This window comes from Candoia aspera, chromosome 10 (genome assembly GCF_035149785.1).
Source record: "Candoia aspera isolate rCanAsp1 chromosome 10, rCanAsp1.hap2, whole genome shotgun sequence".
NCBI classification, from domain to species: domain Eukaryota; kingdom Metazoa; phylum Chordata; class Lepidosauria; order Squamata; family Boidae; genus Candoia; species Candoia aspera.
In genome coordinates this window covers 16,994,624-17,019,029 of record NC_086162.1, presented here as the reverse complement: position 1 = coordinate 17,019,029, position 24,406 = coordinate 16,994,624, and the positions used below count along the sequence as shown (strand labels likewise).

The window sequence follows — 24,406 nt, the reverse complement described above, 5'->3', positions numbered from 1 at the left end:
CGAGGAGGAGGAGAATCTGTATATACTTTTCAGCCCTCAGTTTTTCCACCCGGTGTTTTCCCCAGTGTATTATAATAAACAGTTGAGCTCTTACTGGCAGTCTGGGCATGTTGCTTTTCACCTGAAATACTATTGGCACTATTTTTTTAAAAAGAAGTTGGGAGATGTTCTCCAGGCAAGCTGAAAATTGATAACCCAAGGCATGTGTCCCAGTCCCAAAACGCTCAGCAGTAGAAACCTGGGCTCCTAAAAGTTGAGTGTGCACTAAAATCTGTACACTTTTTTGATTGTGTAAAGAACATTTGCGGAATGAGCCCTCTTCCCCAAGTATCGTGTGAATTCACAGCTGCTGTGGGGTTTGCATAGCTATTGGATTGGTATTATTAGAAGGCCCATTTTCCACCAATGTGGGCATAACTGATTTGTAGAACTCCTGGTCCTTTTCCTGGGAATACCTTCTCACTTGCCATTTCCAAGTATGCTAACAAGGTTGAGGAAAAGAAGCCACAAGCTCTTTCTTCTGGTCTGTGGTGCAAACTGGGCCCAGAGGAGAAGGTAAATAAATGGCACCAATAACAGTAGAATAAGTGGGTGCTCAGAGGAGGGACCTCAATGACTGTATCTTGCCTGAGATTTAGAGGCAATGTTATCCACATCAGTCTGGGAAGGAAGACAGCTTGATGGGTTAAAAAAAAAACAGGCAGACAAAGAGACAGAGAGACTGAATTAATTAATTAATGGCATTTTAAAAGCTTGAGCAAAAATTCTTAATTCCTATCTCACTTCCCTCACTACACCAGAGAAACTTCCTGATATCCTTCACTGAGGAAATACCACCACAACTCATAGAGACGCTTGGATGTCTGTCCCACAATTGTCCTGAGCTCCATGTTATGTGCCATTGTGAAGACAGTGGGCTCTGTTACCTGTCAGATAAACTGGGACCCCACCCTCTAATCCAGAAGGAAAAAGTTACCTGCTTTCAGCCACATGCACTATGATAGAACTGCGCTTTGCCAGGGAGATTCTCTCGCTGTGCACAGGGCTGAAAGCTGCTCATAGAGAAAGGATATTGCAGTAGATCCTCAGGATTGCTTCTGCTCAGGATTGTCACCATGTGAAGCAACGCATTCTGTGCCAGAGCTGCCTCCAATATTATGTATTTCCTTTCCATTCAGCAGTACATAACGCTTGGGGGAAAACTGAACATTAATATTTGTCATTGCATTGTTTGCATGGGGACATAGGAAACTGCCTTAGCTTGAGTTAGTGTTTCTCAACCATGATGTGTGGATTTCAGCATGCTGGCTGGGGAATCCTGGGAGATGAGGTCCACAGATTTTAAAGCTGCTAAGATTGAGAAACACTGGCTCAAGTCAAACTGCTTGACATCAAAGCACTCTGACAACATTCTAGGGCCTCAGAACCGATCTAAACAAACTGAATGAAAGCAGCTCATTTTTTTTCCAAAATAATCCTTTTGGTGGGTATCTGTGTGAGGTAGGGAAGGGAATATGAGATCAATTTCAATGATTCTAACTGGAAACTTCTCACAGCGGGTGGCAGCACCTAGTCTCAAAAATTAAGCAAGATCAAGCATGGACAGTACTTGGAAGGGAATAATGATAATTTTCTGTGACTTACCATGGCTATGCTATGCACAGTTAAAATTCTGTCATTCATCATTAAGCCCAAATCTTTTAAGAAATTTTCAAATAAAAATAATATTGGGGGCATTATTGACTACTTAGTGTATTTTCTGAATTAAGCTAGTTTGGTTAACTTATGATTTAGTGTATTGTGCAAACCCAGAAAACTGGACAATTCAGCAACAAGGTAAAACACAGTTTATGCCCCTGTGCCAGGAAAAAAAAAGTTTGCAGATATTAAGATCCTAATGAAGAAGAGCAGAGGCTTTCTTTTCAAACTTTGCAGGGTGTTGTTGGCTCACCACTTCTCTGGGACAACCAACTTCCAGGCATTGCTGTAGAAATATGGAAGATGACCTCGAAAGAGATATGCAAGGACTGTTACTTAGGCAAAAGGGGTTGAAACAATGTTTAAGTCCAGAGAAAGGATATAACATTCAGAAGTGGCTCAGGCAGACACCTTCTTAATTCCCTGCAATATAAAAAGGTGGAGGAGGTACAACACAATCAGACTTGCAAGATTCTGTTATTAGAGCCAGTCCTGTGGAGTTGATTTCCTGGTCTGGTCTGTCTAGCACAGCTGACATCTAATCCCTGGAGCTCTGAAAAATGTTCCAAGGTTGATAAGCCCAGTATTTTGTCCAGGTCTGCAGCTACTGGATATCAGTTGGGAGCACCAGGGAGAAGCTGCCCAAATCCTTATTTTGGGGGAGTCTGGAGGGCTGAAGCAAGAAGGTGCTGGTGCTCTGTGGCAGTGCTGACCTATGGAGCAGCCTCCAGTTTCCAGAATATCAAGAAAGAACCCTCCTGATCTAGTCCCTTCTTTCTTGATATTCTGGAAACTGATGAAGAAGGAGTCATTTTGGAGAGAGATTCCCTGTTTTTATGATGCCATCTTTAATTCTCATTTTTGTATTCACTTGTGTACTTTTTTTATGGTGATCACTTGTGAAGTTCTTGCATAGTTTTGTATGCTACCATGGTTGTTTTAAATAGTTCAACATATTGTATGTGAGAGCCAGTCTGGTGCAGTGGTGAAGGTACCTGGCTGGAAACCAGGAGACGGTGAGTTCTAGTCCTGCCTTAGGCATAAATCCAGTTGGGTGACCTTGGGTCAATCACTCCCACTCAGCCCTAGGGAGGAGGCAATGGCAAACCACTTCCAAAATCTTGCCAAGAAAACTGCAGGGATTGCTCCAGGCCGTCTCCGTGAATCAGACACTATTGAACAGATTTATATATATGTACATATACAGTACATATACATATACATACTGTATATATAGTATGCAAGCTGCCAAGAGTCTTTTGGTTGTGGCAGAAAAAATGTGTTTAATAAATAGATAAATAAATAAAGTGGCTTCAGGAGAGAATGGCTATCGCTTAAAAACTATGGGGAAGACAACTAGGTATCTGTGCCCACATCAGCCAAATAGGTGTTTGACTTCTGATGGTGCCAGGTTTTCTACCGGGAGCTTTTCATTTCTCTTCTTTTGTTTATATATCTTCTTACTTTTTTTTCATTTAAATTTTTCACAATTTTTGTGTGTGTGAGTATACATTTTAACTGGAGGAAGATAGATAATTAAAGGGCTCTATTCAGTCCTCCAGTCCAGGCCATAGCGGAGCCCATTTTGCTCTCAGATCCATTCCCAGGGTAGATTTCTTTTATAGCCTTGTGAAAAACTCCCAAAACACTTGTTTTAAATTTCCCACAATTCCCTTTATATAGTGAAGGGCACTGTGGGAAATTTAAAATGGCGGCTTCAAGTTCCCACCACTCCCACCAGGTAATTCTGCAACTGGGGTCCATTAACATAGAGAGTGGTGGTGTTTGATGGAGTCTCCTCACATTTGCTCGGGGTGTGTGTATGTGTGTGTGTTCATGATACACAAGCCTATTATAAGAAGACACTATTGTAATATAAATCTACATAAGTAGGATCACAACTACAAACTCAGCCTGAAACTTTTATCTTAGATGTGTATGTGTGTCTTCTGGAATACCCAGTCAAATAATTTCAGTTATTTCTCCCATATTCACACACCCCAAGATTACATCATCAACTTCTGTATCCCCAGATGTTTGCATTGTTTAAGGAACAAAGGAATCCATCTTAGTATTTAAATGATCATGTCAGGGACCTGTGCATGAAGAGAAATCTTTTGTATTAATCTCAGAGGGCACTTGTATAATTCAACGCTTCAAAACATCAGTGGATGGACAGATTGACTGCACTTAGCATATCCCTGGGCAAGGGGGCATCAGAATTAGCCTCAGCCAGCTTGGCACATGCTTCTCAGCCATAAAGAGTAGGCATGCATGCGAAATTGATAAAGCCATTTCAGGTGAAGGCATGGGGGAATTCGAATGGATGCTACACCTATGGATTGCTACACAACACCTGGACTGCCAGCCTCAGCAAAGGAACAGAGTCATTTGCATTATTTTAATAGACACTGGGATGCATTATTTTGCAATGCATACATATGCCTGCACATGCTTTTATTCCTATATTTGGCCATAATATATAGTGTCAGTTCCCTTGCATGGAGTGATGAAGTTACTAGATACTAAGCAGGGCCTTATCCACTGTCCCATGCTTTGGATTTGGTGCAAAACGTTCCCAACTTATTAAAATGAGTCTTGTCTTAATACAGGGAAAGCCGTACCAATAATAATGTTGCAGGTATTGTTGCCATAAGTCCTACTTTTCAGAGGGGAACCCTCTATTTCAAGGTTTTGAGGGGCAATATCCCCTGTTTGAAGGTGTTTTCAACCAAAGTCTAGTCTAAGGAGAGAGAACAGCAGAGGCCAACTGCAGTTAGCAGTCGTTATTTCTGAATTGGCATCCTTGCAAATAGGTTAGAATTTGCCTATTTAATATAGTATCCTTGTTTTTCCTGTGTATAAATGTAGCAAATCAATCATGGATTACTTCCACAACCCCTCAATGAAACTGTCTGGCCTTTCTTGGCTAACAAGGCAACATACTGTTAAATATATTTCCGAGGGCACAAAGGCTCCAATTAAGTAGATTAATTGGAGCAGAACTATGAAGCCATTATGAAAGAATTCTAGTAATGCTGTGGATCAGATGTGAGCTCTATATATAAAGAACAGTATTCAAATATCTTGTTCCTCTTTCTCCTACTCACTCTAAATCAGAGTTTCTCAACAAGAGTTCCATGGCACCCTCAGGTTCCACAAGAGGTCACTAGGGGTTCCCTGGGAGATCACAATTTATTTTAAAAATTATTTCAAATTTGGGCAACTTCACATTAAAGAAGTAAGTTTCATTCTTCATTTTTAGTTTGAGAACACTGTTCATGCATATATACAGGCCTACACATGAAACAAATATAATAATTTTGTAACTTCTGGCCTATATTTGAGCCTGAATGTGCAGGGGTTCTCTGAGGCCTGAAAAATATTTCAAGGATTCCTCCAGGGTCTTCTGCTGCCATTTCATTTTGCCTTTTTCTACCTCCTGATTTATTCAATGTTACTTGCTGGAGGAAGGAAGTGGAACCACAGAAATACTAGTAACAGGGCAATGTTACACATCTACACATTGCTGATCTCTGGTGTCATGTCAACAGTGCCCAAGCTTGCAATCCTAAATGCCACTTTGGGCACACACGTAACTTTTGATGTAACTGGGAGCCATGCTTAGCTCCTGCAGAACTATGCAGAAAGATTGTTTGCTTTAAGTTCAACCTTCTATCAAGCAGCACTGAAATGAAAAGCACCACCAGGGTTGTAAAGTATCAGCGATCAGTTAAATAAATGAATAGATTTTTTAAAAAGTTGTTTTCTTGAGTAAAAACGCTCAGTTTATATTACAGCCAATTCTTAAAATAAATTTAACGGATAAATAAAGAAATTCTCTTTTAAAAATGCAAGGTTTCCTTGGTGCTCTCTCTCATGGTTTTTAATTTTTTTAAAGAAGTGGTAAAATGATAAAAATACTGAGCATTACAAGCCCTGATGTTGCTCATCCACAATTACCAACTGGATGGAGATCCTAGCAAGCACAGGGGTCACCTGGTTGCAATCATTCCTATTTGATTTCTATTTAAATAACAGTAATTATTTCCGGACTTGCATAACATTGTATAAATCAGCATTTACACATGTTATGCTTCTCTGTATCCTCTTCTTGGGATGTTGTGTTTCCTATTCTCTTGGAAAGAAATAAGTGATCCTTCTACCATGCCTAAGTCTGATCTTGGATGGTGACCTTTAGGCACAACGCTGGCTTGCCAACCTGCCTTTATCAATTCCTCCCCAAGCCAATGAAATGTGCTGAACTAAGACTGCAAATCTAACAAATAAATGAATAAAATATACAAATGAAGTCTATGAATAAAAGCTGGCTACTCAGGTGTTGGTGAAGATTATTGAAAATACCATGGACTGCCAGAAGAACAAACAAATCAGTTTTAGAAGAAATACAGCCAGAATGTTCCCTAGGGGCGAAGATAACTAGGCTTAGACTCTCATACTTTGGACACATCGTCAGAAAAGACCGATCGCTTGAAAAGGACATCGTGTTTGGTAAAGTTGAGGGCCAGCGGAAAAGAGGAAGACCTTCAATGTGATGGATTGATACAGTCACAACAACAACGGATGCAAACATTGGAACAGTCAGGCATATGGCGCAAGACCGAACAGCATTTCATTCTGTTATACATAGGGTCACCATGAGTCGTAAATGACTTGACGGCAACTAACAACAACAATGAATAACCATTCTTGGGAATGGCTCGCACCCTAGAGTCCCTCCCACCAGCCTGGATTTTACATTTCTCTGGGATTTTATTTATTTATCGTGTTTTACCATAATTGTTTTAGGTGATTTTAATGTTTATGTTTTATGTGGGATTTTATTGTAAACCTCCCCTCTTCTGGGGGAGATGGGCGGTGGCTAAATTTGAGTAATAAAATAAATAAATAAATAAATAAATAAATAAAGCAACAATTTAAAAAAATCAGTGCCTTTTCAGTGTAGGCATTTCTGGTGAAACTGCTTTGTAATTTATAACTAATTCCAAGTATGAATTTGTTTGCTTGTTTCTTCTTAACTTGGGTTTCAACATTCCAACATCTCTGGATAGATAAGGAGACCACAAAAATAAACATTCAGGAAGTAACAGGAAGTTGACTACCACAATCTCTTCTTATATACAGTAAACCAACATCTCTTTGGTCCTTATCAATAGAGGGAAAGAACAGATTCCCTTGAGTCAAGCTCAGCTGTTCGTTACTTTACGGATATGTGCACCTAGTTTTCTTTGCAAGAATAAGGAGGTAGTTTGTGACTTTCTTCTGGGATTACTTTTTTTCAACTTCTCGGTCTAGCCTAGGGCCAGAAGAATTCCTGATGATGTTCCATCCAAATATAACCAGGACCAACCCTGCTTAGTTTTTGTTCAAGATCAGCAAAATTGGCCTATGTGCTGCTACTTGATGTTGCCCTCTCAAGGTATTATGTGGCAAATACTCAGAAGGTGGCGAGCAGAGGGGGAACCAGAGTGATGAACAAGGATAATTAAGGAATAGACAAGAGAGATGCAACTGCTTTATACTAATCTGAAAACTCAGATGATATAGGAAAAACGCAGCTGTAACATTGTCATCTTCCAGACCTCTTGTCACATGAGCCGAGCAGGGAGCAAAGTGATAAATATGCAGGGACTTGATTGAGAGGGTGTGAGTAAAAGTACATAATTTCTGGGTGTGGCTGGCGGTGGGTACAACAGTGTTTGGAAATCAAGACACATGGGTTTGAGGGAAAAAAACAAATGCAAAGATGAAGTGCAAGTATAAATATGCACCCATGGAGAATCAAAATTGGGGAGGGTTTTTTCCCCAACCATTTAACACCACCCCTCCAAAACTCTAGATTTGAGAAAGTTGGGGCCTTTTGAGCCAAGCAGCATGCAAAGCTTGTCTGACAGGTTTTTAAGAGCGTAAGAAGAATCTCCTGGATAAAATCAAAAGTCTGTCTAATTCAGCATCCTGATTCCCATTGCAGCCATGCAGCTGCGTCTTAGAAAACCCAGAAGCCAGATAAGAGAAAAACAGCTTTTCCCTCTCATCTGCTCATTTGAAGATGTGCTCTCTCACCTGCTGAATAGGATGGTTTAATTTACTCCCATCATGGACTAAGAGCGGTTAAAGGGAGGATACCCTATAATTTTGTTTGGAAGAAGAAGAGGATTCTTCGTAAAGTCTCTGAATGAAGACTGATCCCTGGTGACTTCATGGACACGTTCATGTAGTTTGAGGAAAAACAGTAGAGAAGTGCTTTGCCATTGCCATCTTCCAAAATGTTTTTTTTTCCAGTTTCCTAATCTACATAAAGCCTGGGGTTTCCTCCCATCCATTTCCTAAGCAAGTCTGACCCTGCTTAACTTTCAAGGTCAGGAAACCGATTCATTGAGGATCCTCTAAAAGGCTTTGGAAGAATCCTGAGTATAGTTTGAGAATGAATGTTCTCATATGTTTTCTACTTCCAGACTGTTGACCTTATTAGCAAGCTAAAGCTTGCATGCTTCTCTAAGTTTATGAATGTACCTTCATTTCCGTGGAGGATTAGCCTAGAAAAGAGGCCCAGCCAAGGGTTTTTCCATTGAGAGAGATCCCTTGCATCATCACACAGGGAGGATTTCAAAATATAGCTCTGCCTCCTAGAATGTGTAACCCAACACCTAACACAGATTGGGACCATACTGTTATGTTCTCCACTGTAGTGCTTCTCTTTTTTGGCAATAGTCTTGGAAATGATTGGCAAAACATTATCACATGTTGTATTCAATTGTACAGCACATACCATACTGATGAATGGCAAAGGAGCACACTTATAAAGTAGAGCTAGTTTGCATTTGCATAAATCTCATGTAAATATGTAAATTGGAATGTGTGTGTCTGTAGCATATATTTATATATATTTAGCATATGGACCCAAATGTATGGACAGATACGTTAAGGGATACTCCTAATGATTTTCCTATGAAACTATCTTCTGTCATGATAACAGATAATGAGTCACTGTAGTGTTTGTAAGGCAGGGAATAATTCCCTATTTTGCATTACTTGTGCACAATTGGTTTCCAAAGTATTTGCTTCTTTTACTGCCCTTAGTAATTCCTAAATGGGAAATAAAACATCAGTGAGGCAGTGTTGAGTTGTCCTGGTTCAGGATTTTGGCAGCTGTAGTTCATTCCTTAAGCTTCATTTGCAATCATTTGTATTTGTACACCATCTAGAGTCCTTTGAGACTGTGATGATGGAGGAGGGAGGGAGGGAGGGAGGGAGGGAAGGAAGGAAGGAAATTTCCCTCTCTTTGCAAATACACAGTTACCTATTTTGAGAGATGGCTTATATTTTCTTCGAATATTTTTTTTCTAAAATATATTTTGGGCATCTTTCTGCAAATGTTGGGGTTACCCTGAGCCTTGGTTTTAGCATTTCCTTTTGTGCACAGGAATATAATTTTCCCTGCCAAAGTGCAAATGCTCAGAGATGAGTGTTGTCTATTATTATCCCAGATATAAAGCTCTAACTGAGATGGATCAATATTTCCAACAGTTGAAACTCATCAGTCTTATGAATTTTACATCAAACCAGCATTGTAGAATAAATTAGGAATCAATCATAACCTATCTATCATCTTTCTATCTATCTAAAATTCAATTCAGACTCTATAAATTGAGATGGAGGAGAGGAGGTTGGTGAACAGAGAGAGAAACCCTTCAAAATGACGCCATCATTGAAAAGACCATGATACCTGTCAGTTGGGTTTGTTAATGACTTGTCAAAACCTGGAATGTTGTTGCTGATTTTATGGTTTGGGTATGTTACATCGATTCTATATAGTAGATGTTAGAAGACTCTTTCAAATGAGAGTCAATTAAGAATGGGAAACCCATGGTCTCCAGATGTTTTGAAGAAGTTCCCAGAAGTTCCAGCTACCCTGATCAATAGTGAGGGATTCTGGAATCTGGATCTGACCAGCATCTGGTGGTCTGATTTATATGATGATCATTTTTAAAGCTAGTTTAAAATCATGGGAGTTGCTCTAACAAATCTGGAGATCATCAGCCCTGATGGGATGCTTAAAGGAGGGTGCTGCACTGCTCAAAAGAAAGAATGTGATAGACAAGTTGAATCAGGCCCAAAGGTCCATGTGTTCTAGCATTTTGGTCTCACAGATACCAGATTTTTTTTTATAATGATTTTATTAGAGTTTTGAAATACAGATAAAATACAAAGTATAGAAAAGCTTGAAGAAAGCGCTAAAAGAAAAAATACTAAAAGAATGCAGAAATAACTAGAAAGAAATACAAAGAAAGTGACTTCTGACCTTCTCCAACACAGATATGAATACAAATATTAATACTTAGATCTCTTACTCTTAACTAAACCTTAATAAACATTATTTCTATCAAAAATAATTTCATCATCAAAACCCAAAATAAAAACAGAGAAAGTTCACTCTGTGGTAGGGAAAAAACTTATTGTATTTTCTCCCTTACACTCTAGGATGATCCTGGTGTGTTGGCAAAGCTTCAAGAGAAATGTCATGCAGAGGTGGAGGGTGGACCCATGGGCAGGAAGGTAGGCCTATTCAGATTTTAATGTGGGTTTCTTGTTGGAGCAGTGATTAGAAGATATACTGTATAACCACTACTTTGAGTCACAGTGGAGACTCCAAACTTGTAATGCATCATGCAAGGACTCAGGTTCAGGACATCCGTCTTCCCCAGCATTTAAATGTTAACTTCTTCACTAGTTACTCACCTGTTCTCTTCTTGACAACACTGTCCAGGTTGTCTTCCATCTGATGCTTTAAGAAGAATTGCAGGTGAGTGAGATTCAATTCACAATTTCACTCTGGATATTTGACTAGCATCTGAAATTTGGACAAGAGGCTATGCTATTTAATCTTTTGGAATGGGCTAGCTTTGATGGCATTACATTTATAAATATTCTGACCTTTTGTAGAAAGTTATCAAGTGAAAAAAATTGCGTAAGATTTGCAACTTCATTCCCTAACAACTTGGCTTCATAGGAGGGAAGAAAAGTTGCTAAAGAAATTTGTTTACAGTGCAAGAGATTTAAATTCTTTTTGTAGAAGTTTTTTTTTTTTTTACATTTCTGGGATCTATGGCTGGATCATGGATCAGAAACATGCAGAAGAAAGACTGGGAGAGGTTATAACATGATCTTAAAAACCTGATGCTCTTGGATAAACGTGTTAGAACCACCTCCTTTCCCCTTTTCTCCTCTTTTACGTCATGCCAGATTTTAATCATGTCATGAAACATAAATTCTATGGAACAGAAAAAGAAAAAGGGCTCTTTGAGATTTGGGCATCATCCAAAATAATATACCTCTGGCTCTGGGCGACATACAAATGATATTACAATAGGTGTCTTTTAACTGGCTCTACAAACACCAGTTGAAATGTATGTCTTACTTAAGGGGCTAAAAAAGAAGCTATAAATCCATTGACTAAACTGGAAGAGTGTTGTGTAGAATCATATTATTGGAAAGAGTTATTAAAGCAATTGAGTCCAATCCTTTGCTCAGAGCAGGAATAAAGGGATTTCCCAGAATTTTTATTTGGCTTGTTTACGGCTGGTTGTTGAATTCTTCATGTATAATAACTCATCTCTATAACCTGCCTCTCTCTACAAATCTCTAATCCTTAGTGGGACAGGCTTTGTTATCAACAATTCCTTGAATGTTTAAGGACTTTTCCTGCTTTGCTTCAAGAATACAGGTGGTATTTTACCCCCTATCAGATTGCACCTGAAGGCTGGAGGTAGAGGTGAGGAACTGGACGCAAATATACTTATGTGGATAATTTGTCCAGAGTTGAAAAAGGTAGGGAAGAAGTCTTGAGATTGATAGATAGGCCAAAAATTCAGTCTGTGGGGTCTTCTTTTTCCTTTTCCTTATATTAGTTAAAATATTAGGTTCTGCATAATCCTTTATTTCTTTCTTGATGGAAGGAAACAACCGCCCATTGATGAGTAGATTCAGATATGTCAATTGGCAGAAATGGTTATGTAGGGTAAGGAATTTGGTCCTGGAAGAGACATTGGCTTCAAATATTAATAAATAAACTAAGAATGAGCTTAGGGATACTTTCATGGATATTTGGTCTTTACATCACCATTGGGGTTCTTCCATCGCCTCAACTATTGTTTTGGAAAAGTTGTGTGCATGTGTGATCAATGCTCTTTAGAAATAATATTTTCATGCTTTGTGTATTCTATTGTTTCTTCTTTATGGCAATGTAAAAAAATACCAGTATAAACACTAATTTATAGCAATATTTTATATCAATATACAAATACATAGACTAGAACATTGAAATTTGTGAATAGAAGAAAACTCTTCCCTGAATTTGAATGCATGTGAATTTTTAAAATCTGAAATCAAATGTTGACATTTTAAAATATGCCTAATAACTTAAGAATTCCAGCATAAGATTTATTTCTTATTGGCCTTGTTTATGACAAGGCTTGAGTTACAGAGAGTTCATATGTAAGAACCTGATTATATTACAAACTTTACTTATTCCTCTGAGAGTAAGTCCTATTTTGCTATGTCAGATTTCCTTATATCAGAGATGGACTGCGCTGTGCAAGAATGCAAAATTCAACATGCCAAATGCTGAAACATTAAAGAATTTTAACTATGAATATTTCAGTAGAATTTTCTCTTCCAACAGAAAAATAATTTACATTTGTTCAATAGGCTTTAGTTTGTATTCTGATTTTCACATACCTATTTATTTATTTATTTATTTATTTATTTAATCAGTTTATATAACTGCCCATCTCACATTGTTTGGTTCCAATAATAATGTCTCTCAAAGGAAAAGTGCCTTGTAACCAGCCTACCACAGTGCTTTATGTGTTCTCATTCTGAATTATGGAACATTGTTCTTGCACCAATCCTGTGAGATGATGTGATTCAACACTTTAAATGTTAAATACTCCTTCGTGTTCAAAAGTGGCTAAGAATCAAAATATAAATCAGTTCCTTTCTTCTTCTCCTTCTCCTTCTCCTTCTCTGTCATGAGTAAGGATGGCGAGCAGGGGGCTCCCATCCAGACTGTCAAGCACATGCGTAGCACTGAGGAATTGGTCAGCCATTCAAAGAGACACAGATTGGGACCGCCTTAACCTTTGGGGTTTATATGTCTGGGTTTTCCCACGCTTCTTCAGTTTGTTAGGATTCCTGTTAAGTACTAGCAATAAATATTAGAGACCAGTTCCTTGTCTCAGCGTGTTTCCTGGCTGTTAGGACATTCTCCTTCTCCTTCTCCTTCTCCTTCTCCTTCTCCTTCTCCTTCTCCTTCTTCATTGATTTTCTCCTCATTTCTATTATTTTGTCATTATGACCATGGACAATGAAAAGCCACTGTCACTGTTGTGAGAGGGATGGCCATATAAATAATTTAAATAAATAAATAATCTGAGCAAAGCATTCAGCCTCCCCTGCCCCATGAAACTCATCTATGCCTCACCCACAGGAAATGTTTACCAGTGTGATAATAATGCCTCATGTTTCACAGCAGGACAAAATTAATGATAATGCATTATGAATAATAATTATGAGAGAACTGTTTATATAAACAGTTACCAGTGTTAATGCTGCTTGGCCTCATTACTGCGACAGAGGAGGCTAGTAACAGTGATTTAATCTTACAAATATCCATGCATTTATTCTTTGCAGATCTTTTGCCCTGCAGCAAATTTTCACAAAAAAATTGGGCTCTAGTTGACCCCACAAACCAATGATGAAACAATTATTCTTGGGGTTACTTCTGGTGAGCTCAGCAGGTAAGGAAATTAACTCTGGGCAACCAAACCAAGCTTTTCTTATTTATACCCTTTATTCAGATCTTTCCTATCAATACCAGGAGGTAAGAAGAAGTGGAGACAGATGGCAATGATCCATTCAGATGTGCAAACTCATCAATGGTTTTTTTCCCCGCTTTTTCATTCTTGGATGAGTTTTTGCTCCCTAACTAACCATACAACCCTTTTAATGCAACGAGTGTGTATTGAATAACTTAAATGCTGCACGTTTAAGTTATTTGGATGTCAACTATAGTAATTATAGGAATTATCTGCAATGGTCATGCCTGCTGGGGAATTCTGAGGTTCAAAACCTGGCTATCTGGGGAGCATTCACGATGAGGAAGACATGACAAATATTCCCAAGAAAGAGGACAAAAGAGGGCACACATTTCCATCAAATGTGTAGGTTCTGATTTATGTAGAGATATACAAATTTAGAAATGGCCATTATAATGTCAATAGATATGCTATTCACTAGTCATCACAATATGGAAGACCTGTTTACATTCTCAGCCTGCTCTGCTCTCCAGATGCTAACTGAAAACAGGTAAGCTTGAAGTTTCTCCTGTTCTCCTTTTTACAGTTTGCTCTTTCTAAACTGGCCTTGCCCTTCCAATGACAAGAGTCCAGCTCTGGTAGATCTCCAGAGAAGAGGTAGTCCTCGAAGCATAATTCAGTGCATAGTTGATGTTTTGGTGTCTATGACATAAAAATTGCCCAATGCCTAGGTTTACATTCCTTTTCTGCCTTATGTGGAATTATCCTGTCTCATTTTGGAGCACAAGAAAAGCTTTCCTGGAGGATGTCCTTCTAAGGCCTCTTTGAAGAATAAGAGCAAGCAATGCAGTGGAATGTAGATGGACTTCATGCCCAGGCTGGCTTTAGAAAATATCAAGGGGAGATGTCCAAAGCAGTGGGCTAAGTTCTAGCAAATGATGCTGCCATGACATTTTTCTTTGGTGTGTTTTTATCTCAAGTCTTTGCACAGGAAGGTACTGGTGGCCGAATCATAGGCGGGTATGACTGCCTACCACATTCCCGTCCCTTCCAGGCAGCCGTTGTAACTGGATCTAAAGGCAACTGGAGGATTTATTGTGGAGGAAGCTTGGTGGACCCGTGCTGGGTGCTCTCAGCAGCCCACTGTAAATCCAATCAAAGGTACGTCAGAGAAGGCATTAGCATGAAGCAGCAGGGAGGATTACAAGGATATTTATTATAGGATAAGAGCCTTGCCTTGAGAGCCACTGTGACATACTGGTAAGGTGCTAAGAGTGGGGAGACCCAGTGTCTAGTTCTCCCTTAGGCATGGAAGCCAGATGGGGAACTTGGGACAGCCATTCATTAATTTTATTTTATCTCACTGATTTTATTTTTGTGTTGTATATTTTTTAATTTTTCTGGCTGGAGAATTCTGGGAGTTGAAGTCCACACATCTTAAAGTTCCCAAGGTTGAGAAACACTAGTATAATCAATAACGCAAAAATATACATATATCTCTTTGAAACTCTCTTGCAATGTGATCCTGTGTGCCTGTGGTGAATCCAGATTATACCTCAGGGAGTTTTCAGCCCATGTGTTGTTGAACTCCGGACTGCAAACTTTTGAAATAAATGCAATTATTCAATAGTTTGAACTTCCTTTGATACTGCTTTTTTTTTTCTCCTTTGGAGGGTATTGAAATATAGGTTAGTATTTTCCAATCCTCTAACAACTAACTAGGGGGGAGATAGGTGGTGATACAAATTTGACAAATGAATAAATAAATAAAACTACAAACTTATTAGATTCTTAAACAGTTCTGCCAGCATGTCATTAACTCTTCCAGCTTTGTTGTTAGCAGTATTTTCTAAGACACTTTTAACTCAACTTTCCCATATGTCTTCTCTTTAGGCATATCAGTGATTTCGGGGTCTCTTTCATATAGTTATTCTATGCATTGGAGCATATCCTCTTTATATCTTCTTTCTCTATTAGTTCTTTGTCTTTCATCATACCCATTTTTGCATAAAAAGTTCCCCTACTTTCTCTAATTTTCTTAAGTCTCTTGTCCTTCCCATTCAATTATTCACCTCAATTCCTTCTGCAGTGCTTATTTAGATATATCTCCTTTCTTTTTTTAAAAAAAATAGATTTACAAATGCAATCAAGGAAAAAGCAAGTTAAAAAAAGGAAAAAGCAAGTAAATAGAAAAGAGGTTTTATAAGCATTATGAAACTGAGTAAGAAATTTCAAAATAGCATTAATTTAAATGTGTATGTTAAAATAACTTAATTCAGTTTATTCAAAGTGGTGTTAGAATTGAGTTAACAGGGAATAATTAATGACAGTACTCAGTATAATAAGAATTATGGGTTTTAAACCAAGATAAAAGATTACCATATTTTCTGAGAATTCTGTCCTTATTTAACAAATCATAAAGAGACTGAAACATTAAAACCTAATGTTGGGAGAAATCCAAACTTTCCATTTGTGGAATTATAATCAAGGAATGCTTTCCATGTTAAGTTAAATTCTATACAAGATTTGTTTTCCAAGTAAGAAGTTAATTTTGTCCTCAAAGCATATTCCCACAATTACATTTGTCCTTCTTCATGGAAGGGACTATACATAATTTCCAATGAGAAGCACATATTATCTCTTTGATTCTTCTTGCTTTTCTCTGGAATTCAGCATTTAGTTGGGTCACTTTTTCTCTATCACCCTCTCCTTTTGCTTTTCTCTTTTCCTGAACAGTAGATGTTGATTCGGCTTTCTTTGTTGTGTACAATGTGGAATATTTGTAATTGCTTCATGTTTAATGGTATCACAAATTTTGATCCAGAATTCTTCAGTCACTCTAATCATCAAACAAGCATAGACACAGACCAGTGTTTATTTTAAGACAGCACACCTGTTTTGGAAAGTTGGTCCCTAGCCCTTCAATAATGCTTTCTCTGAAAGTCAGTGGGAATTCAAGGACCAAACTGGAGTAGATAAGGTATTTTACAAATAGAAGAAAGTTTGTGAAAGTAAAACCCTGGGCCATGTGCTACTTAATTAAGAATCTGGTTAGAATGAGTTAGCTGTAACTAGGATAAATACAGTACAATGTTTTAATCATAATAGTTTAAGAATTGGGTTCTATGCTATACTTCAGGGTTTCTCCACCAGGGTTCCGTGGCACCCTTGGGTTCTACGAGAGGTCACTAGGGGTCCCCTGGGAGATCACAATTTATTTAAAAAATTATATCAGATTCAGTCAACTGCACATTAAAGAGTTACGTTTCATTCTTCATTTTAAGAACACTGTTAACGCAGGCCTACCCATGAGACGAATAAAATAATTTTGTAACTTTTGGCTTACATTTGAGCCTGAATGTGCAGGGGTTCCCCAAGGCCTGAAAAATATGTCAAGGGTTCCTCCAGGGTCAAAAGGCTGAGAAAGGCTGGTATACTATATGTGTGCTCAAAGGTTTAAATCTTGAAACTCCTTTCTCCAATCTGTTTGCAATCTATTTCTCATGCTGCACCTGGTGAACCATCACTCTCAAAAGATGCACTTTTAAAAGAATGCTCTCTTATAACACACATTTCTAAGTATGGAAGGGCTAAGTCTCTTTTTTCTAGAAGGGTTCTAAACATTCAGAAAAGTTGGAAGTGCGATGGGCAGCTAAGATCTGATTCACGTGTGTAGACCAAATCAATCTGTACTGGAATTGGGGAAATTAAGAATTTTCCAGCATGAATGTTTTTCCTGCTGCTGATTTTATTCTGTTTTCTGTTGCACAGAGTGAAGGTGTGCTTAGGAAAGCATAACCTGAAGATGGTTGAATCAGCAGAGCAGTGCGTGGATATTGCAGATGCTGTGCCACACCCAGAATATAACAGAAAGAACATTGACAAGGATTACATGCTTCTTCGACTTAAAACCTGTGCCAAATTATCTGAAGCAGTTAATGTCACACGACTACCCACCAGTTGCCCAAGTGATGGGACACCATGTACTGTTTCAGGCTGGGGCACGATCCAATCACCTCAAAGTAGGTGACGAAGAGGGGTGGGCAAATCTCTGTTTTGTTTTTCTCTCTTCCTCATTTACGCAAATGTGGCCATTGCAATTTCTTACTGCTTCTTAATCTTCCGTTCATAAATTCAGTTCGTCATATTGCACTACAAGTGCCGAGACAGACATTTGTGAAATTGCCTGTGTACTTCTAAAATGGGATGAGCTTAAAAGAGATGGGAATTCTGTCTGGAATATTGTTAGTGGGTTGGTCTCAGAAGGCATTTGAATGATAAGCCATACAATCTAGAAATGATCAAGTGTCTGGTGAAGCAGAAGTGCAACACCGGAGCCACGTGTGAGAAGACAAAGTATAAATTAAGCTTTGTAGGCTCAACTTTTAGTTTCCAACTTTTATATGAATGGGAACCTCTGAACTGGCTTGACCAAACTTAAACCATTAGACCAGGGTTTCTCAGCCAGGGATCCGTGGAACCCTCGTGTTCTGTGAGAGATCACTAAGGGTTCCCTGGGGGATCATGATTTATTTTTAAAAATTATTTCAGATTTGGGCAACTTCACATTCAAGAGGTAAGTTTCATTCTTTATTTTTAGTTTAAGAACACTGTTAAGGCGTTTATACTGGCCTACACATGAAACGAATATAATAACTTTTTAACTTTGGGCCTATATTTGAGCCTGAATGTGCAGGGGTTCCCCGAGGCCTGAAAAATATTTCAAGGGTTCCTCCAGGGTCAAAAGATTGGCTGCATTAGACAGTTCAGTCAGCATTCCCCAACTTCAGGCCTTCCAGAACTGTTAGGCTTCTGACGCCCATAATTCCCAGTCAATGTGACCAAAGGGATCCCAACACGGATTTGGGATGTCTGATCAGACATTCCTGGCTTTTTATAAGATTGCATAACTGGCTCTAGTTCTGCTTGTTGGGTGAAATCTGACAATCAGTCCCAATTAGCAGGACCAAAGATCAACTTTGAAGGGACTTGTCACCCAGTAGTATCTAGAAGTCCACAGATTTGCCTGATGTTCATGCATCACTAACTTGTTTTTGGTTTTTGTTAATATTGACCAATCAGTATGTCTTTCAGACAGACTTCCAGCAAAGATGCAATGTGCAAATGTCAGCATTGTTCCACATAATCAATGCAATAAAGCATATCGTGGTGCGATCACTCCACACATGATCTGTGCTGGAGTACCACAAGGAGGCATTGACTCTTGCAGGGTAAGATGAGAGCTGATGGCAGTTTCAGCCCTATGCCTACAGACTTCTAAGAGCATGTGAGAGTTATAGGGGTTACATAAGGGCTGGATGCATGTATTGCACTCAGCCAGGGGTGGGCAAATGCTCTGATGCTGGGGACTGCAGTTAGTGGTTGGGCTTACCGAATATCTGGCCCTGATAAATGCAACAAAAACATTAAAAATGAATTAGGTCATTTTCTCGAGCTTAAAATGGGATAAGTTCAACAGGGGAGCATTAACTGACCACTTCTGCCATTTCTTCTTGTAGGGTGATTCTGGGGGCCCACTCACCTGTGATGGCTTACTTGAAGGTGTGGTTTCTTGGGGGACATACGTGTGTGCTCAAAGAGGGAATCCAGGAGTGTACGCCAAAGTCTGCTGTGTCGTGCCATGGATTCAGAACACAATTAGGAACTGGTCACCCCGTACTTGTGATGGACCTCAGCAGAAGGGAAAAAAGCAGCTCAGAGAAGGTCCTGGGAATTAATTGGCTCCCTGGCATATCGCTTTTCCTCCCCATATCTCCTGGATAATCTGCAACTATGAGGGACATTTCACATAGTATGATATCTGGCCAAGTGCTCCCTGTAGCTGAGTCAAGTTATTTGGTTGGCCTAATGAAAATTCTTTTTGCTATCCATCTCTTTCCTGGCCCCAACCCCCTCATTCTGTATTGTGAAAAGAGATGAGAACAATTTTGTCCCTTATGAACAAATGGAGGGGGAGCCCTGAACTGTAGTATGGGAAACTGGAGGGGGTAGGTGATTAGGGCTACAGCCATCCTCATTCTTGACTGTATTGTTCTGAGGGGCTGGAAGAGTAGAGGGCTGGGGGAAAGTGGGTAGCAAGGGAAAAAATGACTGCCCTGCTGTCCAACATCTTGCCTTCCCAATGAACTCAGAGAGAGTGAAGAAGACCCATTGCTCTTCCACTCATGATCAAAGCCAAGTTTTGAAGGCTCCTCAACAACTCAACTCAGGTGTATCTTTTTTCCTATTTTTCCTATTTCTTGTTCTCCCCATTTTCTTACCCCATTCCCACTTGGTAAGACCAATGGCCACATCTCACCTTCCACTTGCTCTCTGTTTGGGCAGTGGTAGGCATCGATCCAGAAGGGTCTATTATAACTGTTGCCCAGAAGAAACACATGGGGCTGTATGGTGCCTGCTCCAAATGGCCTCACCTTCTATACTCGGAGCACTGTGAGGTTAGCTAGATTTCAGTAATGAATTCATCTACAAAGAGCTGATTTCCAAGGAAGTAAAAGCTAAGCAGAATGGTTGTTAGACAAAATAAAATGAGAGTGGGTAACATGCAAGGGGAATATGAACTTTTGAAAAAGATGGAGGGGACTAAAAAAGGAAGTTGGAGAAGATCTGAATATATTTACTTTTTTATCTACACACACCTTGTTTCTGCTTTGACTATGCCCTTCATACATGTGGTATCCATAAAATTCTACAACATCAACACAAATCAGGTTCTGTATCTTTTTAATAGATCAAGCTTGGAGAGACATGATTTAGCTTATTTGTCCACCCATACACTCTGGATAATCCAGCACATGGCAATATAAGAGACTAAGTAGTCTGTGGAGCTGTCCCCAGAATTATCTTGTTCCCCAATGCCTGTTTGCACATCGCGGGAAGGTAACGGCGTTCCAAGTCGTCATGCTGGCAACATGACCAGGAAGTGTCTATGACAACGCCGGCTCTAAGGCTTAGAAACGGAGATGAGCACCGCCCCCTAGAGTCGGACATGACTGGACTTTACGTCAAGGGAAACCTTTACCTTTACCTTTACTCAAATCACCCAGTGAGTTGCCATGACTGAGGATGAAATTGAACCTGGCCAGTACTTCAGCCATGGTTTATTGAAGAATTCAAAATTATCTGGGTTTGCACAGTAGAGTAAGCTATAAACCATGATTTACAAATCATCATAGTTGTGTAGTTGCGTTCATACTCCACATTATTAAACCAAAACCAAACTAATCACATTATGGCTTAGTGTGATGTGTGAACTTAAATCCTGATTGGCTCTTCTGCAAAGAATTTGTACTGTATATGTACACATTCCATATGTGGAATCCATACACTGAAAAAGTCATTTGGACTCTATCATGCAGAGGCAATTTTAGAGCATCTGGGCATGCAGAACAACTAACTACCATTGTGGAAGGTGGGCACAGAGCCAGGGGATATGCTGACAATCCTTCATACTTTGATAGCTTCCATACTGCATCTGTTGTACAAAGAGCTCAGGTAGTTATGTTATAAATGCTCATGGGTAATGATATAGGGGGCATCCTCTGATCTCCTCCATAAATCATACTGGCTGGGTTTGCATGATATGCAGAAGCACAAACTAGTTATCCACATGTTAAATTATAGTAGATAGTTTATAATGCAATGACTGCACGCATTCAGAAAATTGGATTAATTAATTGGAGCTTCCAATTAATTTTGTTACCTATGAGCATGCTTCAGCAAAGGATCGTTACCTTGTCGTGGTGCTGGAGCTTGAGCACCTCAATGATGCCATGAGCTAAACCGTGAAGGGCCACCCAAGACGGGAAGGTCATGACAGAGAGGTCAGACTAAATGCGATCCCTGGGGAAGGTAATGGCAACCCACCCCAGTATTCTTGCCGTGAAAACTAAATGGATCAGTACAACCAGAGATATGTCGGTATACCATCGGAAGATGAGACCCCCAGGTCGGAAGATGGTCAAAATGCTACTGGGGAGGAACAGAGGATGAGCTCAACTAGCCCCAGACGTGATGACGCAGCTAGCTCAAAGCCGAAAGGACGGCTAGTGGCCGATGGTGCTGGTGATGAACGGCGAATCCGATGTTCTAAGGATCAACACACCATTGGAACCTGGAATGTAAGATCTATGAGCCAGGGCAAATTGGATGTGGTTATTGGTGAGATGTCAAGATTAAAGATAGACATTCTGGGCGTCAGTGAACTGAAATGGACTGGAATGGGCCACTTCACATCAAATGACCACCAGATCTACTACTGTGGACAAGAGGACCACAGAAGAAATGGAGTAGCCTTCATAATTAATAGTCAAGTGGCTAAAGCAGTGCTTGGATACAACCCAAAAAACGACAGAATGATCTCAATTTGAATTCAGGGCAAGCCCTCTAACATCACAGTGATCCAAATATACGCCCCAACCACAAATGCTGAAGAAGCTGAAGTAGAGCAGTTCTATGAGGATCTGCAGCACCTACTGGACAACATGCCTAAAAGAGATGTTATTTTCATCACAGGAGACTGGAATGCTAAGGTGGGCAGTCAAATGACACCTCGAATTACAGGTAAGTATGGCCTGGGAGAACAAAACGAAGCAGGACATAGGCTGATAGAATTTTGCCAAGACAATTCACTCTGCATAACAAACACTCTCTTCCAACAACCTCAGAGACGGCTTTATACATGGACTTCACCAGATGGACAACACCGAAATCAGATTGATTACATCCTTTGCAGCCAAAGGTGGCGGACATCTGTAGAGTCGGTAAAAACAAGGCCTGGAGCTGACTGTAGTTCAGATCACGAACTTCTTCTTGCACAATTTAGGATCAGACTAAAGAGATTAGGGAAGACCCACAGATCAGCTAGATATGAGCTCACTAATATTCCTAAGGAATATGCAGCGGAGGTGAAGAATAGATTTAAGGGACTGGACTTAGTAGATAGGGTCCCGGAAGAACTATGGACAGAAGTTGGCAGCATTGTTCAGGAGGCGGCAACAAAATACATCCCAAAGAAAGAGAAAACCAAGAAGGCAAAATGGCTGTCTGCTGAGACACTAGAAGTAGCCCAAGAAAGAAGGAAAGCAAAAGGCAACAGTGATAGGGGGAGATATGCCCAATTAAATGCAAAATTCCAGAGGTTAGTCAGAAGAGATAAGGAATTATTTTTAAACAAGCAATGCGCGGAAGTGGAAGAAGACAATAGAATAGGAAGGACAAGAGACCTCTTCCAGAAAATTAGAAACATTGGAGGTAAATTCCAGGCAAAAATGGGTATGATCAAAAACAAAGATGGCAAGGACCTAACAGAAGAAGAAGAGATCAAGAAAAGGTGGCAAGAATATACAGAAGACCTGTATAGGAAGGATAACAATATCGGGGATAGCTTTGACGGTGTGGTCAGTGAGCTAGAGCCAGACATCCTGAAGAGTGAGGTTGAATGGGCCTTAAGAAGCATTGCTAATAACAAGGCAGCAGGAGACGACGGCATCCCAGCTGAACTGTTCAAAATCTTGCAAGATGATGCTGTCAAGGTAATGCATGCTATATGCCAGCAAATTTGGAAAACACAAGAATGGCCATCAGATTGGAAAAAATCAACTTATATCCCCATACCAAAAAAGGGAAACACTAAAGAATGTTCAAACTATCGACCAGTGGCACTCATTTCACATGCCAGTAAGGTAATGCTCAAGATCCTGCAAGGTAGACTTCAGCAATTCATGGAGCAAGAATTGCCAGATGTACAAGCTGGGTTTAGAAAAGGCAGAGGAACTAGAGACCAAATTGCCAATATCTGATGGATAATGGAAAAAGCCAGGGAGTTTCAGAAAAACATCTATTTCTGTTTTATTGACTATTCTAAAGCCTTTGACTGTGTGGACCATAACAAATTGTGGCAAGTTCTTAGCGGTATGGGGATACCAAGTCATCTTGTATGCCTCCTGAGGAATCTGTATAATGACCAAGTAGCAACAGTAAGAACAGACCACGGAACAACGGACTGGTTTAAGATTGGGAAAGGAGTACGGCAGGGCTGTATACTCTCACCCTACCTATTCAACTTGTATGCAGAACACATCATGCGACAAGCTGGGCTTGAGGAATCCAAGGCTGGAGTTAAAATCTCTGGAAGAAACATTAACAATCTCAGATATGCAGATGATACCACTTTGATGGCTGAAAGTGAAGAGGAACTGAGGAGCCTTATGATGAAGGTGAAAGAAGAAAGTGCAAAAGCTGGCTTGCAGCTAAACCTCAAAAAAACCAAGATTATGGCAACCAGCTTGATTGATAACTGGCAAATAGAGGGAGAAAATGTAGAAGCAGTGAAAGACTTTGTATTCCTAGGTGCAAAGATTACTGCAGATGGTGACTGCAGTCAGGAAATCAGAAGACGCTTAATCCTTGGGAGAAGAGCAATGACAAATCTCGATAAAATAGTTAAGAGCAGAGACATCACACTGACAACAAAGGCCCGCATAGTTAAAGCAATGGTGTTCCCTGTAGTAACATATGGCTGCGAGAGCTGGACCATAAGGAAGGCTGAGCGAAGGAAGATCGATGCTTTTGAACTGTGGTGTTGGAGGAAAATTCTGAGAGTGCCTTGGACTGCCAGAAGATCAAACCAGTCCATCCTCCAGGAAATAAAGCCAGACTGCTCACTTGAGGGAATGATATTAAAGGCAAAACTGAAATACTTTGGCCACATAATGAGAAGACAGGACACCCTGGAGAAGATGCTGATGCTAGGGAGACTGGAAGGCAAAAGGAAGAGGGGCCGACCAAGGGCCAGGTGGATGGATGATCTTCTAGAGGTGACGGATTCGTCCCTGGGGGAGCTGGGGGTG

The 24,406-nt window shown here is 39.9% G+C and overlaps 2 protein-coding genes across 2 annotated transcripts in view; both read left to right on the top strand.

Annotated features, from left to right (window-relative positions):
- The window catches only part of LOC134503551 (synaptophysin-like protein 1), a 258,926-nt gene that overhangs the window by 53,830 nt on the left and 180,690 nt on the right, over nt 1–24,406 (top strand). The gene's annotated exons all lie outside the window — the stretch shown is intronic.
- On the top strand, nt 13,475–19,273 carry LOC134503450 (trypsin-3-like). Its single transcript, XM_063312248.1, has 5 exons — nt 13,475–13,517; nt 14,516–14,696; nt 17,307–17,561; nt 18,634–18,766; nt 19,055–19,273. The coding sequence occupies exons 1-5, from the start codon at nt 13,475–13,477 to the stop codon at nt 19,271–19,273; spliced, it is 831 nt and encodes a 276-aa protein (XP_063168318.1).

Coding starts and splice junctions, on each gene's coding strand:
- LOC134503450 (XM_063312248.1), top strand. CDS start 13,475: ATGAAACAATTATTCTTGGGGTTACTTCTGGTGAGCTCAGCAG. Junction 13,518..14,515: donor ACTTCTGGTGAGCTCAGCAG/GTAAGGAAATTA, acceptor TTTTATCTCAAG/TCTTTGCACAGGAAGGTACT. Junction 14,697..17,306: donor CACTGTAAATCCAATCAAAG/GTACGTCAGAGA, acceptor TCTGTTGCACAG/AGTGAAGGTGTGCTTAGGAA.